This window comes from Asterias rubens, chromosome 11 (assembly GCF_902459465.1).
Source record: "Asterias rubens chromosome 11, eAstRub1.3, whole genome shotgun sequence".
NCBI lineage: Eukaryota > Metazoa > Echinodermata > Asteroidea > Forcipulatida > Asteriidae > Asterias > Asterias rubens.
In genome coordinates this window covers 7,575,604-7,591,193 of record NC_047072.1, presented here as the reverse complement: position 1 = coordinate 7,591,193, position 15,590 = coordinate 7,575,604, and the positions used below count along the sequence as shown (strand labels likewise).

General features: G+C 37.3%; 1 protein-coding gene across 5 annotated transcripts in view; it reads right to left on the bottom strand.

Annotated features, from left to right (window-relative positions):
- Nucleotides 1-13,546: 13,546 nt before the first annotated feature.
- The window catches only part of LOC117296556 (brefeldin A-inhibited guanine nucleotide-exchange protein 3-like), a 38,074-nt gene continuing 36,030 nt past the window's right edge, over nt 13,547-15,590 (bottom strand). For all 5 annotated transcript variants that reach the window (XM_033779537.1, XM_033779541.1, XM_033779542.1 and 2 more), the window contains one exon: nt 13,547-15,572. In XM_033779537.1, the coding sequence (XP_033635428.1) occupies nt 14,063-15,572 (1,510 nt within the window). In that variant the 3' untranslated portion in view covers nt 13,547-14,062. The remainder of the gene's footprint in view (nt 15,573-15,590) is intronic.

The window sequence follows — 15,590 nt, the reverse complement described above, 5'->3', positions numbered from 1 at the left end:
TTTGGAGAACATCCTCATCAATTACAGACTGAACTTTGTATTATTTGTAGTAACATTTTTAAGAAATCCTAACTAACCAAAGTAACCAATGCTGTACCTTTAATCTTACAGACCACATGTTTACGAAAAGAATAATTCTGAGCATTGCAAGGCATTTCCCGGCAGGCAAGACATTGCAAGTGTTACATTTCATTCAAAAGCAAGAATTCTATGAAAGACCACAGCTGAAGAAAATTGTTAGTTGCTCCCCCTTTTCCCCAAATGAAAATGTTACACAAATTGTACACCATCATAATTACAAGATTTTGTGGTTTTCCCCCTATTCAGCTGTGTATTCATTTTGTGCCTGCTATGGATCCCATTTGTAAACAGGTGGTCTCAATAATATAGTTAAAGACCTGGACACTATTGGTCATTGTCAAAGACCAATCTTCTCACTCGGTGTATCTCAACATATGCATAAAATAACAAACTTGTGAAAATTTGAGCTCAATCGGCCGTCGAAGTTGCGAGATAATAATGAAAGAAAAAAACACCCATGTCACACGAAGTTGTGTGCTTTCAGATGCTTGATTTCGAGACCTCAAATTCTAAATCTGAGGTCTCGAAATCAAATTCGTGGAAAATTACTTCTTTCTCGAATCTCAAAATGTTGTATACTATCAGTAGCTCCCCATTACTCGTTACCAAGTACGGTTTTATGCTTATAATTATTTTGAGTAATTACCAATAGTGTCCAGTGCCTTTAAAAGCCCCTCACAAGAATTGCTTGTATAAATTGACTATTTTTTTTTTTTCAATCATCTTACTAATGTACCACTTTTGGGATATGTGGAATTGTTTTTAAGTGTTTGGCTCAGAAAACTTCAGTACAAATTGACTTTTTGTCAATCATTTTATTTTTGTGCTACCTTTTTAAAAGTAGAATTGTATAAGTAAAGATTTTGCTTGTTCTTATCACTTCGGTATATTGTTTTGACCTTTTGTCAACTTTCACATACTGTGCTACATTTAAAAAAAGTAGTATTGTTTGAGCACATGTATTGCTAAGTTTGCATATTTCAGAAATGTATATTATTTCTGACTGGTTTATAAGGTTGTGGTTGATCAACAATTTAAATTCATTTTGAACTTGCTGGAAATTGGTTGATTTTTTAAAGGAGATTGCAGTTAAACTGCCATACTTCCCAATGAAAATGTATATCATTTGATTGACTATTCATAATTCAGGATATTTTTTCCTGCATGCCATCTCCTTTACAAATTTAACCAGTATTTTTTTGTGAGGGGCTGTTTAAGTCAATAAGAAGTAATTAATTCAAATTGATCCTGTTTGATTCCTCCAGATGAATGTCCATTTTCCACTTCACTATGACCCCAGGTGACCTCATGTCACACTGGGGTTGAAAGGTTATCGATGAATGTTCTCCATCTCCCCACAAAGAGCAAAGTTTATTATATCTTGTCATCATGGTGTCACTTAAGTGTTCCATTAATTGATGATATTATACTTGGCTTATACTTGGCTTCAAGAAAGCCAAGAAGTCAATTACTGATTGTTAATATAGAAATGTTCTATACTTTTAGCACTGTTTGATGCAAAATGATGAACACTGGCTGGATTTCCAAGAGTCTTAGCAGAAACCACCTCCTCTGTCAAATGCCATCTCAGTTTGATGACCAAAATTCTCAATTCAGTGTTTGTCTGCAGTGTCAAGAAATGTTTCAGCATGAAGTGATTTAGATGCAGGTCTAAAACCGATCGACAGTTTGTCTTGAACAGCATTGTGTCTCAAAATCTTGTATCAATGGCTTGATAGAAGTCTTTGCAGTCTCTGTAGAAATGGTGTCTCTGTAGAAGTGGTGTCTCTGTAGAAATGGTGTCTCTGTAGCATTGCATCTCAGTTCTTTGTTGTCATGATGGGTGGGTAGGTCACTCATGCCTCATGAAGTCATGACACCTTGTCACCCATTTCCCGAGTTGTTACATGCACTAGTTCATGGTGAGTTTTAACAACGATGGGCAAAAGATCATCGAAGAGCATCGGTTGGTTGTCCTGTAGTCGCCTTTTTCCACTGAGTTGTAATATGCAGCAGTTCAGTGTCAGTTTCAATGTCATCGTAGAGCTCCAGCTAAGGTTGTGTTGGAATCTTCATGCTAAACACAAGAAAGACGATATGGTTAACCTTTTACGTGATGTTCATGTAAGGACACTTGGTATAACTTGACATTAGTTGGGCTCAAACGTGCTGAGACTCAACGGCAAAAATGTAGATCCTATTATGCTTACAGTGAAAATAATTGTTTTGTTAAAATGTTAAGGATCTGACATCTGTTAACTAAAGCCCAGTTCATACCTCATGCGATTGTGATATGAATTTCGCAGTGAATGTTTTGCAGGAGTTGAGCACAAGTCAACAGTTGCAAATTATTTCTTGTAAATTTGTGACGTCAAATTTTGTATCGCTTCGCATTCGCATTCGCATTCGCAGAAAGTATGAACCGGGCTTTAGTGTAACCTGAAGACAAGCTTTATAAATACTTACATGTACATGATGTACTTAATGATTTCTTTTCGCCACCAGAGCATTAGATCCAGCATTCGTTCAGGAAGGACGATGGACTGTTGATGGAGTCTGAAAGGTACACAAGGGAGAACAAAATTAAGCAGATTGACTTGGTGGCGACTTTCTTGGTACCAAGTTCTTTAGGTGGGCAGCTTGCTACCCGGCGAGTTTGCTAGTGGTGGGTTTCTAAGTGGTTTTTACTGTAGTTATATGCCACGTATTGTTTTGTTGCTGTGTGCAGGTTCTGATATTGTACAAGGAAAATGGTGTAATGTTTCATTATATGCTGATTTTTTGTATAAGTTGGTTGTCCTTTTATTTGGATGCTAGAATTTTTTTTAAAGGTTTTCAGGTAGATTGTTTTTTAATTTTACGAGTAAACAAGACATACATGAGTAATTTGGTAATTTGTTTGGACATAATAGGCACACGGTCTATTGAAATCAACTTGAAATCTTTAAAGTTCTTGTGCAGTTGGGGGGGGGGGGGGTAAAACAATTTCTGAAATAATATATGTAAGTTAACAAACCTGACATTTCCAACATCAGATATGCCAGAAAATTCGAAAAATTATTGGTAACAAAACATAATGACCAGTTCGTAAATTGTCATAAGGGGAAGTATTGACGACGCAAAACTATCACATAGCCTATCTCCATGCATAGGGCCTACCACGAAAATTATGGATAGGTCACTGCACTACGCGCCAGTCGAATTGGTCACAAATCTTGTCCGGAAACTGGAAACCAACAAATAGTCTCGTTTTTACAGAAAAATAAGTATTTACGAAGTTAAAATAACGTCAAATTTGTCTTTAACTGATAAAGAACCCACTCCGTTGTTTGAAAAACCTCAATTAATTATAATACATGGACAAAATAATGAGTTAAAACTTACCGACTGAAAAGAGCCTCGTGTTGAAATTAACGTTTTTACTTAGACTGGTGCCTTTCAAGGCGCTTAAATAAATCGTGTAGTTTTATAATAAAAATTTGTTTAAGTAATCAGGGTTCCATACTTAAAAAATAAAATGAAGAAAAAAAGAATAGCACGAGGAGTAACACTCATAGGATTCGAACTGGGGACCCTTGACTTACGTATAGGAAATCTTTCCGCCACGCCACCTGAACCGTGATTGAGAGAGAGAAGATTTTGTTGCACTAGGCCTATATTGTTTTATAAATTTAAAACAATTTACGAATTCGACTTGGAATTGTAAAGTTTACAAAAAATTACCTTTAAATAGGTCGCAATTTAGTTGGGAACCTAAAATTTCTATTAAGATCGAGAGAAAAAAAAAGAGAAAAAAATTAAACCAGATAAAAATCTGCTCCTGAACTTAGGTCTATTGACTTGGAGTTCATAATTCATCCTCCACGCCATTTTGTTTGGGTTGGAAACTGTAAAATTTTTAGATTAATGATATAAGAAAACCCCCAACAATAAGAAGAAGAAAAAGTAAGACAGGAACGGCCTTTAAAGGCTTCGAACCAGGGTCACTTAGACTCCAGCATGAAATCGTGGCACCATGCCACAGAGCCGTGCTTGAAGGCAACAACTTTTTTTTGCCGTTTTATCATACCACACATTTACAAAATTTAAAGAATCGACCCTTTATCAACTTATTTCACATGAAACTTCAGTTTCTGGAAGATATTTAACAGAAATATAAATGATTAAACTATATTTAGGAAGAGGAAAAATAAAATCCAAAAATAAATATTAACTAGCCTACTCCAGAACCCAGGGTGCTTGGCCTCGAGTTCCTAGCTCTTCCACTGTGCCATTTTCCCAGTTGCATAAAAATCCCAAAATTCAGGTAGATAAACGAAAGTATCAGTTATACATCACAAAAGTAAAAATTTGTAATAGGTGGAAATTTGCATTTGGGATAACAAATTATAAAGTTTACAAAAAATGAGCTTTAAATAGGTCGCAATTTAGTTGGGAACCTAAAATTTCTATTAAGATCGAGAAAAAAGAAAAGAAAAAAAATAAACCAGATAAAATCTGCTCCTGAAATTAGGTCTATTGGCTTGGAGTTCATAATTCATCCTCCACGCCATTTTGTTTGGGTTGAAAACTGTAAAAATTTTAGATTGATGATATAAGAAAACCCCCAACAATAAGAAGAAGAAAAAGTAAGACAGGAACGGCCTTTAAAGGCTTCGAACTAGGGTCACTTAGACTCCAGCATGAAATCGTGGCACCATGCCACAGAGCCGTGCTTGAAGGCAAACACTTCTTTTTGGCGTTTTATCATACCACACATTTACAAAATTTAAAGAATCGACCCTTTATCAACTTATTTCACATGAAACTTCAGTTTCTGGAAGATATTTAACAGAAATATAAATGATTAAACTATATCTAGGAAGAGGAAAAATAAAATCAAAAAATAAATATTAACTAGCCTACTCCAGAACCCAGGGTGCTTGGCCTCGAGTCCCTAGCTCTTCCACTGTGCCATTTTCCCAGTTGCATAACAATCCCAAAATTCAGGTAGATAAACGAAAGTATCAGTTATACATCACAAAAGTAAAAATTTGTAATAGGTGGAAATTTGCATTTGGGATAACAAATTATAAAGTTTACAAAAAATGAGCTTTAAATAGGTCGCAATTTAGTTGGGAACCTAAAATTTCTATTAAGATCGAGAAAAAAGAAAAGAAAAAAAATAAACCAGATAAAATCTGCTCCTGAACTTAGGTCTATTGGCTTGGAGTTCATAATTCATCCTCCACGCCATTTTGTTTGGGTTGAAAACTGTAAAAATTTTAGATTGATGATATAAGAAAACCCCCAACAATAAGAAGAAGAAAAAGTAAGACAGGAACGGCCTTTAAAGGCTTCGAACTAGGGTCACTTAGACTCCAGCATGAAATCGTGGCACCATGCCACAGAGCCGTGCTTGAAGGCAAACACTTCTTTTTGGCGTTTTATCATACCACACATTTACAAAATTTAAAGAATCGACCCTTTATCAATTTATTTCACATGAAACTTCAGTTTCTGGAAGATATTTAACAGAAATATAAATGATTAAACTATATTTAGGAAGAGGAAAAATAAAATCCAAAAATAAATATTAACTAGCCTACTCCAGAACCCAGGGTGCTTGGCCTTGAGTCCCTAGCTCTTCCACTGTGCCATTTTCCCAGTTGCGTAAAAATCCCAAAATTCATATAGATAAACGAAAGAATCAGTTATACATCACAAAAGTAAAAATTTGTAGTAGATGGAAATTTGCATTTGGGATAACAAATTATAAAGTTTACAAAAAATGAGCTTTAAATAGGTCGCAATTTAGTTGGGAACCTAAAATTTCTATTAAGATCGAGAAAAAAAAAAGAGAAAAAAATTAAACCAGATAAAAATCTGCTCCTGCACTTAGGTCTATTGGCTTGGTGTTCATAATTCATCCTCCACGCCATTTTGTTTGGGTTGAAAACTGTAAAAATTTTAGATTGATGATATAAGAAAACCCCCAACAATAAGAAGAAGAAAAAGTAAGACAGGAACGGCCTTTAAAGGCTTCGAACTAGGGTCACTTAGACTCCAGCATGAAATCGTGGCACCATGCCACAGAGCCGTGCTTGAAGGCAACAACTTTTTTTTGGCGTTTTATCATACCACACATTTACAAAATTTAAAGAATCGACCCTTTATCAACTTATTTCACATGAAACTTCAGTTTCTGGAAGATATTTAACAGAACTATAAATGATTAAACTATATTTAGGAAGAGGAAAAATAAAATCCAAAAATAAATATTAACTAGCCTACTCCAGAACCCAGGGTGCTTGGCCTCGAGTTCCTAGCTCTTCCACTGTGCTATTTTCCCAGTTGCATAAAAATCCCAAAATTCAGATATATAAACGAAAGTATCAGTTATACATCACAAAAGTAAAATTTGTAATAGATGGAAATTTGCATTTGGGATAACAAATACAAAATTGATTCTTACCCGTATACACACCATATTTTAGTAGTTCAGCACAAAAATTAGTAGTTTAAACTAGATTTCTGATTCAAAAGAAGAATTTTGAATAAATTTTCAAATTAAAGAAAAATTATATGGGTAAGGGTTAGGGTTAACGGTTGGAACTGGGGGTCCTACCTGCCAACCTCAAAATTATCAATATTAATATAATAATATTTTTGAGGTTGGCAGGTAGGACCCCCAGTTCCAACCGTTAATCCTAACCCTTACCATGAAATTTTTCTTTAATTTCAAAATTTATTCCAAACGGTTATAGCCAAATTCCACATTGCCTCAGTCTCAGCATAACCTTTTTATTGGAGAAATTACAGAAACCAAAACCACATCGGAAAAAAAAATTGAAATACACATACGTTTTAATAGTCAAAGTTTTTATTTTATTTGACCATAGTTCATGGTGCTTTTAACCATTCACACTTTGTTAAAATGTTAATTTTGAATTTTTACCCAAATACACCATGTTTTAGTACTTCAGCCCAAAAATAACTAGTTTAAAACTAGATTTCTGATTAAAATAAAGCATTTTGTGGTTGGCAGGTAGGATCTTCAGTTTAAAGCATTAACCCTAACCCTTATCCAGAAAAAGAAAAACAAATAGTTTCAAAATTTAATTCAAACGGTTCCAGCCCAACTCCATATTGCCACAGTCTACATAACCTTTTTATTAGAGCAATATTACAGAAACCAAACACCACATAGAAATAAATAGAAATACACAATCGTTTTAATAAGTAAAGGTTTTTATCTTATTTGACCATAGTTCATGGTGCTTTAAACCAGAATTCCCACTTTGTTAAAATGTAAATTTTTGATTTTATCCAAATACACCATGTTTTAGTAGCTCAGCCCAAAACTAAAAAGTTTAATTTAGGTTTCTAATTAAAAATCAAGCATTTTGTAGTTGATAATAACATTGATAATTTTGAGGTTGGCAGGTAGTATCCTCAGTTCCAAACGTTAACCCTAACTAACCCTTACCCAGATAAAAAACATAATCTTTTTATTAGAGCAATATTACAGAAACAAAACCACATAGAAATAAATAGAAATACACAATCGTTTTAATAAGTAAAGGTTTTTGTTTTATTTGACCATGGTCCTATAAGCCCTATTCTCACTTAGTTTGCTTGAAGATTATGTTTAGTTAATTAAACAGTTACACCCATATGTTCCGACACCCCAATGTATTTTTCTAACCCTAACCCCTTAAACGCTAACCCTAAACATCTTGGGTTTTCGGAACCTAGCAGTCACCAATTCGCTAACCACATAATCATTAACATAATCGAAATTATACAAAGTTTTTGTACTGACCAACCAGAGCCTCAAATTGATCAAATTAGTTCTTTATTTGTCCTAAGAATTAAGCACAAAAAACTGTGTTTAAACAAATAAGAACTGTATTAATCATCGGGGTTAGAACCTAAAATAAATGTTTAAATTCAACAGTCTTAGGATGGGGCCATCAAATTATATTCCAGTCACCTAAAAATAACGAAACAGAAAATAATAGAAAACAGCATATGTTAAACGGTTACACCTCTACTTATATAGGCACCCGTTTGTTTCTCCACATCTATGTTCCGACACACCAAAACCCTCACCCCAACTAAAACCCTAACCCCAAAGCCCTAGAGTTAAGGGGGGGGGGGGGGGTTCCGATGAAGGGTTGTTTAAACAGGTTCAAATTGGTTTAAAACAGCCGTATTTTGTTATTGCTTCAAGAAATAGTTGTACCTTATTCAATGTGTATTTAATCAATTATTTATTATAGACCATACCAAGACCAGGCCCAAGAGAAATAAGTCCACCTAAGATCAAGTCCCGTAAATACAGCTTTTTAAAAGTAGCCCCTGCCTACCCCCCCCCCCCCCCGCCCCAACCCATGCGCACTGTTGCAATTTCAATATTTGTCAGGATAACATGTTAGAACCAATGACGACTTGAAAATAAAACCGAAAAGAAATATTTTGTTTTGTCAAATACAAATTTAACCATTACATCAGAGGTTCTTAAAACCTGTCCAAGACGATGGGAATGAAGATAATATGCAATCTCCACTAACTTGGTATCACCTAAGTATTAATTAAAGTGTGTATTAATCATAAGTACGTTTTCTTAAACCTAAACCCGAGAGATTGGCTACAACGCGTAATTGCACCAAACCGAAAAGACATTCAACATACAGACCTATAGAGGCAAGCATGAGAAACAATTGGGAGGGGGGGGGTGCCCTTTCGCACGAAAACTTAACTCTGGATTTTTGTGCTAGTGCTACCCACAGAGGATTTCTTCAGAAAAGGGAATAACTGAACAAAAGAAGTTTTAAGCCGTAACTGCCCGCAAGGGTATGTATTTTTGGTGTTGCGGGGGGGGGGGGGGGGGCATTAACCTTGGGTCTAAAAAGTCCCAAGTCCTTCCAAAAGCATTTTCTCGTGACTTTGTTTTGTGCATGTGCCGTTTAGCAATAAATGTTAGCTCACATAAACGGTGTACATAGAGCCGCTTAGACCAATCTTTATATGCCACCCAAATATTTGTATAAAAGAAAGAGAGTCGAACCAAAGATCATATTTGATTATTAGATACTCTAATCGATTCTCCAGCCTTGAATGAAAACGATCATTTCCCTCAGACTTGACTGAAAAGTTGTATGCATCAAATTCTAAAATCTCACTCGCTCCTAACTGCAGCTGAATAAATAATAGTCTTCAAAGGTACATCTTTTCCCCACAAATGTTCACCCTCCAAGCAACTTTGGCTGCAACAGTTTTATCAAATATAGGTCCGTGGAAATAACTTGATGTATCAACTTGAAAGAATCCTTAAATAACAGCAATTGCATGAAATTAAAGAAAGAAACACCTAACATAATGAAATCCTTTAGATGGGGGGGGGGGGGGTCTTGCAAAGAGTGGCAGCCCCTCCCACCACTCGGGACATTTCAGATCAATTATTGAAAGCAACATTTACTTTTCTTTTGGAACATAGACTCTGTTTCTGCACTTGGAAGCCTTCATTCCACTAATTTCAATATTAAACACATAGAAACTGTAAGAGGTTGGTTTAAGTGGCTCAGGTATTTGTCCCGAGTGGTGGGAGGGGCTGTCACTCTTTGCAAGACCCCCCCCCCCACCCTCCTCCCCCCTAGTCTAAAGGATTTCAGTTCATTATTTTTTTTCCCTTTAAGTTTCATGCAATTGCTGAAGCCTTCATTCCACTAAACACATAGAAACTTTAAGATGTTGGTTTTAGCATGGAGGAAAGTTTTAGTGGCTCAGGTGTTTGCAGATAATTAATGTTTTCTATTTAATCAATTGATTGTAGACCCTAATAACTGGTAAAATATGGTTTAATTGAATTTCCTTTCTAGAACTCGAAGAATTGAAGAGTGAAAAGAATTGAAGAGTGAAGTAATAACAGTCTGAAGTTTGGGCTAGGTTTCATAGAGCTGCTCAAGCACAAAAGGTAGCTTAGCACAACAAAATTATGCTTACCAGAATAAGGTTACCAGCCAAACTGTAATGTCACATGTACAATTGTAACTGCCTACTCATTTCTGCTTAGCAGAAAATTGTAAGAATTCTTGTTTCTTAAACAACTCTATGAAATTTGGCCATGGTGCGTATATAAGACATTCTAGGCCTATACAAATTGGCTGCAACAGCCCCGGCTACGGCTGTTGCTATGGACACCCTGTACTTCTCAATGCATGGTGCGTGCAAATCTAGCCATAGCCGAAGCTGTAGCCACCATTCGGATACAGCCTTAAGCCCGGTTCATACTTCCTGCGAATGCGAAGCGAGTTTGACGTCACAACCCTCCTTTCGCACCGATATTCGCAAGTGAGTTGAGCAGAGTTGAACTGCTGCGAATTTTTCGATGCGAATTTGTGACGTCAACATTCGTATCGCATTCGCAATCGCAGGAAGTATGAACCGAGCTTAAAATCAAAACAACAACAACTAATTAAGGTAACGGACCATACACAATGTGTTCTTGAAAGAAATTTTTTAATGCTCTACCGTGCTAGCAAACACTTTGCTAATTAAATTTGAAAATAAGTGCAGCAATATCTAAATAAATAGTACTAACTTAACAGTTTTAATATGAATGCAGAGTCATAATTTAACTTGATGGAGCCAACAGTAAACGACTTCAACAGATATATAATGCTTTGGCAATTCCAATCTGCCCCTCCTATCCCTTCAAAAGGGCTGTAGAAGGACAACTAATACAAATAAAACTAATGAGTAAAATAATAAAATTTAACAAAATATAATTAAAAATAAACAATACAGACAAGCCCCCCTCCCCCCCTCCAAAAAAAAAGGATGATGTGCAAACCCTTAAAGTGTAAACCAACAGCAATGTATATAGATAGTCTGACAATTCTTCAAAAGCTTTTAAATACAATTGAAAGAAAAAGAAGAGTTTTAGATTTAGATTTTGTTTCTCCACACTACAATCAAAATTATTACTGAACCTCAGATTAATGCTAAGACAATATTTCACAATCCAAGATATTTAAAATGAAGTAACACTTCAAAAAAAATACTAATAGACTCCTTGCAAATGACGTCACACTCTTTAAAAAAAAGTGCCCTCACCGAGGCCAAAGGAGGCATATCAGTAGACATGCGCAAACTTCAGCTTAAGCATCTCGTATTATGTACAGGGCCTATGCAGTACCCTTAAAATGCCATATGAACACCCTCCCCCAGTATTGTGAAATGTCGTTATTGTTTTGGCATTGAACCCCTTGCCTATCCATTGAAGGATCAACCAATATAATTTTTATTTTGGTTAAAGTGGATAGTGTAAGAATCAGATTTGCAGTGTTTTCTAATAACCAATACTACATGAAGCATGCAAGTAATAAGACAAATTAAATACATTTATATTTCATAATTAGACAGATCTTACTTTAAAATCTAACACATCTAATTTAAACCAAATCTCAAGCCCTATTTACACTATATATCTTATTCCCCATGGCATACAGCCCTGGCGAAACCCGTGTTTTTTTACCCTCTGGTTGCTCTCCTGTGCACTTTTACACTGTCCCCGCCTAGGTCCCTATTGCACAGGGTTTAGGTTGCATGCTTTAAAGGCACTGTACCATTTGGTAATTGTCAAAGACCAGTCTTCCCACTCGGTGTATCCCAACATAGGTATACAATAACAAGCCTGTGAAAATTTGAGCTCAATTGGTCGTCGAAGTTGGGAGAAAATGATGAAAGAAAAAACACCCTTGTTGGACGAATTTGTGTGTTTTCAGATAGGAAAGTGAGAAATTACCTCTTTCTCAAAATCTATGCTACTTCAGAGGGAGCTGTTTCTCACAATGTTTTATACTATCAACAGCTCTCCAATGCTCGTTACCAAGTCAGTTTTTAAGTTCATAATTGTTTTGAGTAATTACCAAACATGTACCTTCCCTGTAAGATTAACCCAGGGTTTAACCACTCCTGGGCAGGGAGTATGCCCTTTTGGCAGGATTAAAGCAACCAAAGTGTAAATGGGCGGGCCGTTGTTGCCCGGGAATAGAGTAGTGTGAAAAGGGCAATTGAGTGTTAACTCGCTTTATTATAAAGCAACTAAACTTATTAATTTATACTCTTCTAAATTAACCTTGACAATCATTTGTCAAACAATTTATGGTAATCATAAAAGCTTCAATTGCACATAAATAAATAACTAAATTTAATAATTTCAATAGCTTGGCACTAGTCATTTGCTTCAGCTAATATACATTCTTCATTATTTGTTTAATTATGAAGCGTGGACTTTCACATACAAATTGAGAACATTGTGTATTTACAGATTTCAGTAGTCATGGTGATAACAACCTTGTTCTCACAGTCTTCTAGACCTTAACCCCGAAGTGAATATAACTTGACAATCCCTTATCGCTAAAAACAATGGAGTAAGTTAACCCTAAACTCACTGTCCATGTCTGTGAGATTCATAAATTATTATTAAATCGTTTCAAATTAATCTATCCCAGATCAAGAGTAATGATAATTTCACTGTATTTTCGGCACAACGACAACAACTTTTCAAGGACCCTTCAATAAATACTGTTTTTTTTGGCAAAAAGAGCAGGACAAAATAAACCCTATTGGCTACAAACATCTTCAACAGTTTGACTTGCATTTTCAAGTCTTTTGGATGGAATTTATAGTATGGCTTCTGACTGCCAAACAAGATATTGACAAAATGGGGAGACCGTACATGTAAGGCTAGAAAGCTCAATTGGTAGAATGCCATCACATTAAACCCAAGGTGGGTGGTTCAAACAACGGGAAGTTAACTGAGCTTTCTAATTGGCTGCAAGATGTTTGTCATTGCCATTTCCTACACTTTTCCTTATTACAGATTAAATGTTCGCTTTGGTGACAAATAAATTCTGTTTGAAAAAACCCAAAGTGATACTGAATAAAAAATAAAGTATAGGAATGAACCGCTTATGTGAGTCTCAAACAGAATGCACGCATTTACAGATCAAATTCCCTTTATGGTCACTATCAACTACAGATTTTGATAACCTATGATAAACTTTCTTACTTTACAAATACCCTGAATTTAAGTGAAGAACTAGTAATAGAAGAAAAGACAGGCTTTGTAAATCCTGATGATGATTTGAATTCCATATATTTAAACTAGTGATTTCACTTTAAAAGGAAGGTACACGTTTGGTAATTGTCAAAGACCAGTCTTCTCACTTGGTGTATGCCATCATATGCATAAAATGACAAACCTGTGAAAATTTAGGCTCAATCGGTCATCGAAGTTGCGAGAAAATGATGAAAGAAAAAACACCCCTGTTGGACGAATTTGTGAGCTTTCAGATAGGAATAAAAGACTTCTAGCTAGCAGTCTTTTATTATTTTAGTGAGAAATAACCTCTTTCTCAAAAACTACATTACTTCAGAGGGAGTCGTTTCCCACAATGTTTTACACTATCAACAGCTCTCCAATGCTCGTTACCAAGTCAGTTTTTAAGTTAATTTGTTTTGAGTAATTACCAAACGTGTACCTTCACATTAAAAGCAGTAAAATATTAAGTATAATTTTTCAAAGTGTGCCACACAGAATAAATCCAACCACCCAAACCGTGGTGGGTTTGAAAACAATGTGCTTTTGATTTAAGAGTGCCAATGTTGTCAGTGTGCCCATGTGTGAATTGAGTGACCTTACAACACGTAAACAGTGTGAGGCCTCAGTCCCATTTAACAGCTGTGGCTTTATTGCCACTTTAAGAGACCTATTGCATCACCCTTAGCAACAGCCATAGCCACAAACTCAGACCATGGCTTCTGCTTTGGATTGGGCTCAGGTTAGCATGGCCTCGCCGTTGTTTTGACAATTGCGCATACTTAGCATATGCACTCAGGGTTTTAGACGAGAGGGCAGAGCCTGAAGACGAATCCAAAGCCTAAGCCGTAGTTTGAAAAGGGCCTATGTCTGAAAGGCTTAGATCTCGACTCAGAGAATTTCATAGAGATGAGCCACTCTATCCATGAACTCTACCACCGCCTGCCTTACCCTGTCATCCAGGACATGCCTGATGAGCTGGTTGATACCAGGAAACACGGCAGGCAGAAGGGCTTGGAAGTGGGAGTCTGGAAGCAGCTGCAGCAGCTGAAGCATGGTGTGCACCATGTCGCTCCACGTATTGATCTCTGCCTCGCTGTCTCGCGTGATCGAAGATCTCTGCTCATCCTTGATCTGCTGGTGCCGCTGCCGCTCCTCATGAGACGATCCGGTGGAAGCAGCAGCATCCCGTCTCTCAAGCATCTGAGTGTATTTCAGCTCTTTGTAAGTCGGCTTCTTGACGAAGACAGATCTGGAATGCTGCGTCTTCCTCTTCTTGTACTCCTGCATCAAGCTCTTGATTGTCTTCCGCGACGCAACGGTGTAGACACTCTCACCCTTCTTCTTTGAATCTCCTGACTTCTTGTTCAAGTGTTCCTCCATGACGTCGACAACGCTCTCCTCTTCATGGGAATCAGATTTGATCTTGGGAGTCCAGTGAGAAGCAAACTTTGGGCTTGTATCCTTAGGGGTTGGGGATTTCCCTTCATTCTCGCTGTCCTTATCCTCATTTTCACTTTCCTCCTCATCGTCGCCTTCATCGAAGCCGAAGAACTCGCTCGGCTTAGAGGGTACCTCAGGAGATTTTGGAGCGACAAGGAAGAACAGTGGCTGCTCATTGATCCGCGATATGTCCACCATGTTTCCTTGCTGATCAAGGTACATTTGAATGTAGGAGGCACAGATGTCATTACAGATGCCATGAAGGCGGCGAACAATCCAGTCAGGATTGGGGTTTTGAATAGAAGGGTAGAATGTTAAGTCGCACAGTAGCTGAAGGCTTCCCTCACTGCCCCTGCTAGAGATGCTATTGTCAGTATCGGACCGCTCTCTCTTGACGCCATCCCCGACGTGCTCATACTCAGATAGAGGGTTCTCAAAGCTCACCCTCTTATTGACCGGTTTGGGAGAATACGGCCGACAATCTTCCCCGACACGCTGTCTCACTAGAGTCTTGATGTGATCAAGTGTTAGTTTCTCCCCACTGGCATGGTGGCAAAGCTCCAGCAAAGTGTGCAGGTAAAACGTGAAACTTACCCCAGCCTGCCAGTACAAGTTGACGGCCACCTCAAACTTAGCCACTTTCTGTAGAAGAAACTTAAGCCCAGGACGGCTGTTGAAGTCGCAAGCTGTCTGGTACGACTGGACGAAACACTCCAACAGAAGCCCCAGATTCTTTGGTGAGAGGTACGCTAGAAGGCCAGGCAGAGAGTTGTCCGTGAGGTCCGGGTCTGGTTCCTGACCGAGCGTTGTACCATGCTGTGGAACACTGCTTGGTGTAGCAATCATATTTTGCTCCCTGCTGGTTTGGTTCTCGGCTCCGTAGAGGAAGATTGTCCCTAGGGTCTGGATGAGGAGCTGATGGGCAAGCAGACCCAGGACAACACCTCTGAAGGACACCCTAGATTCAAAAAATAAA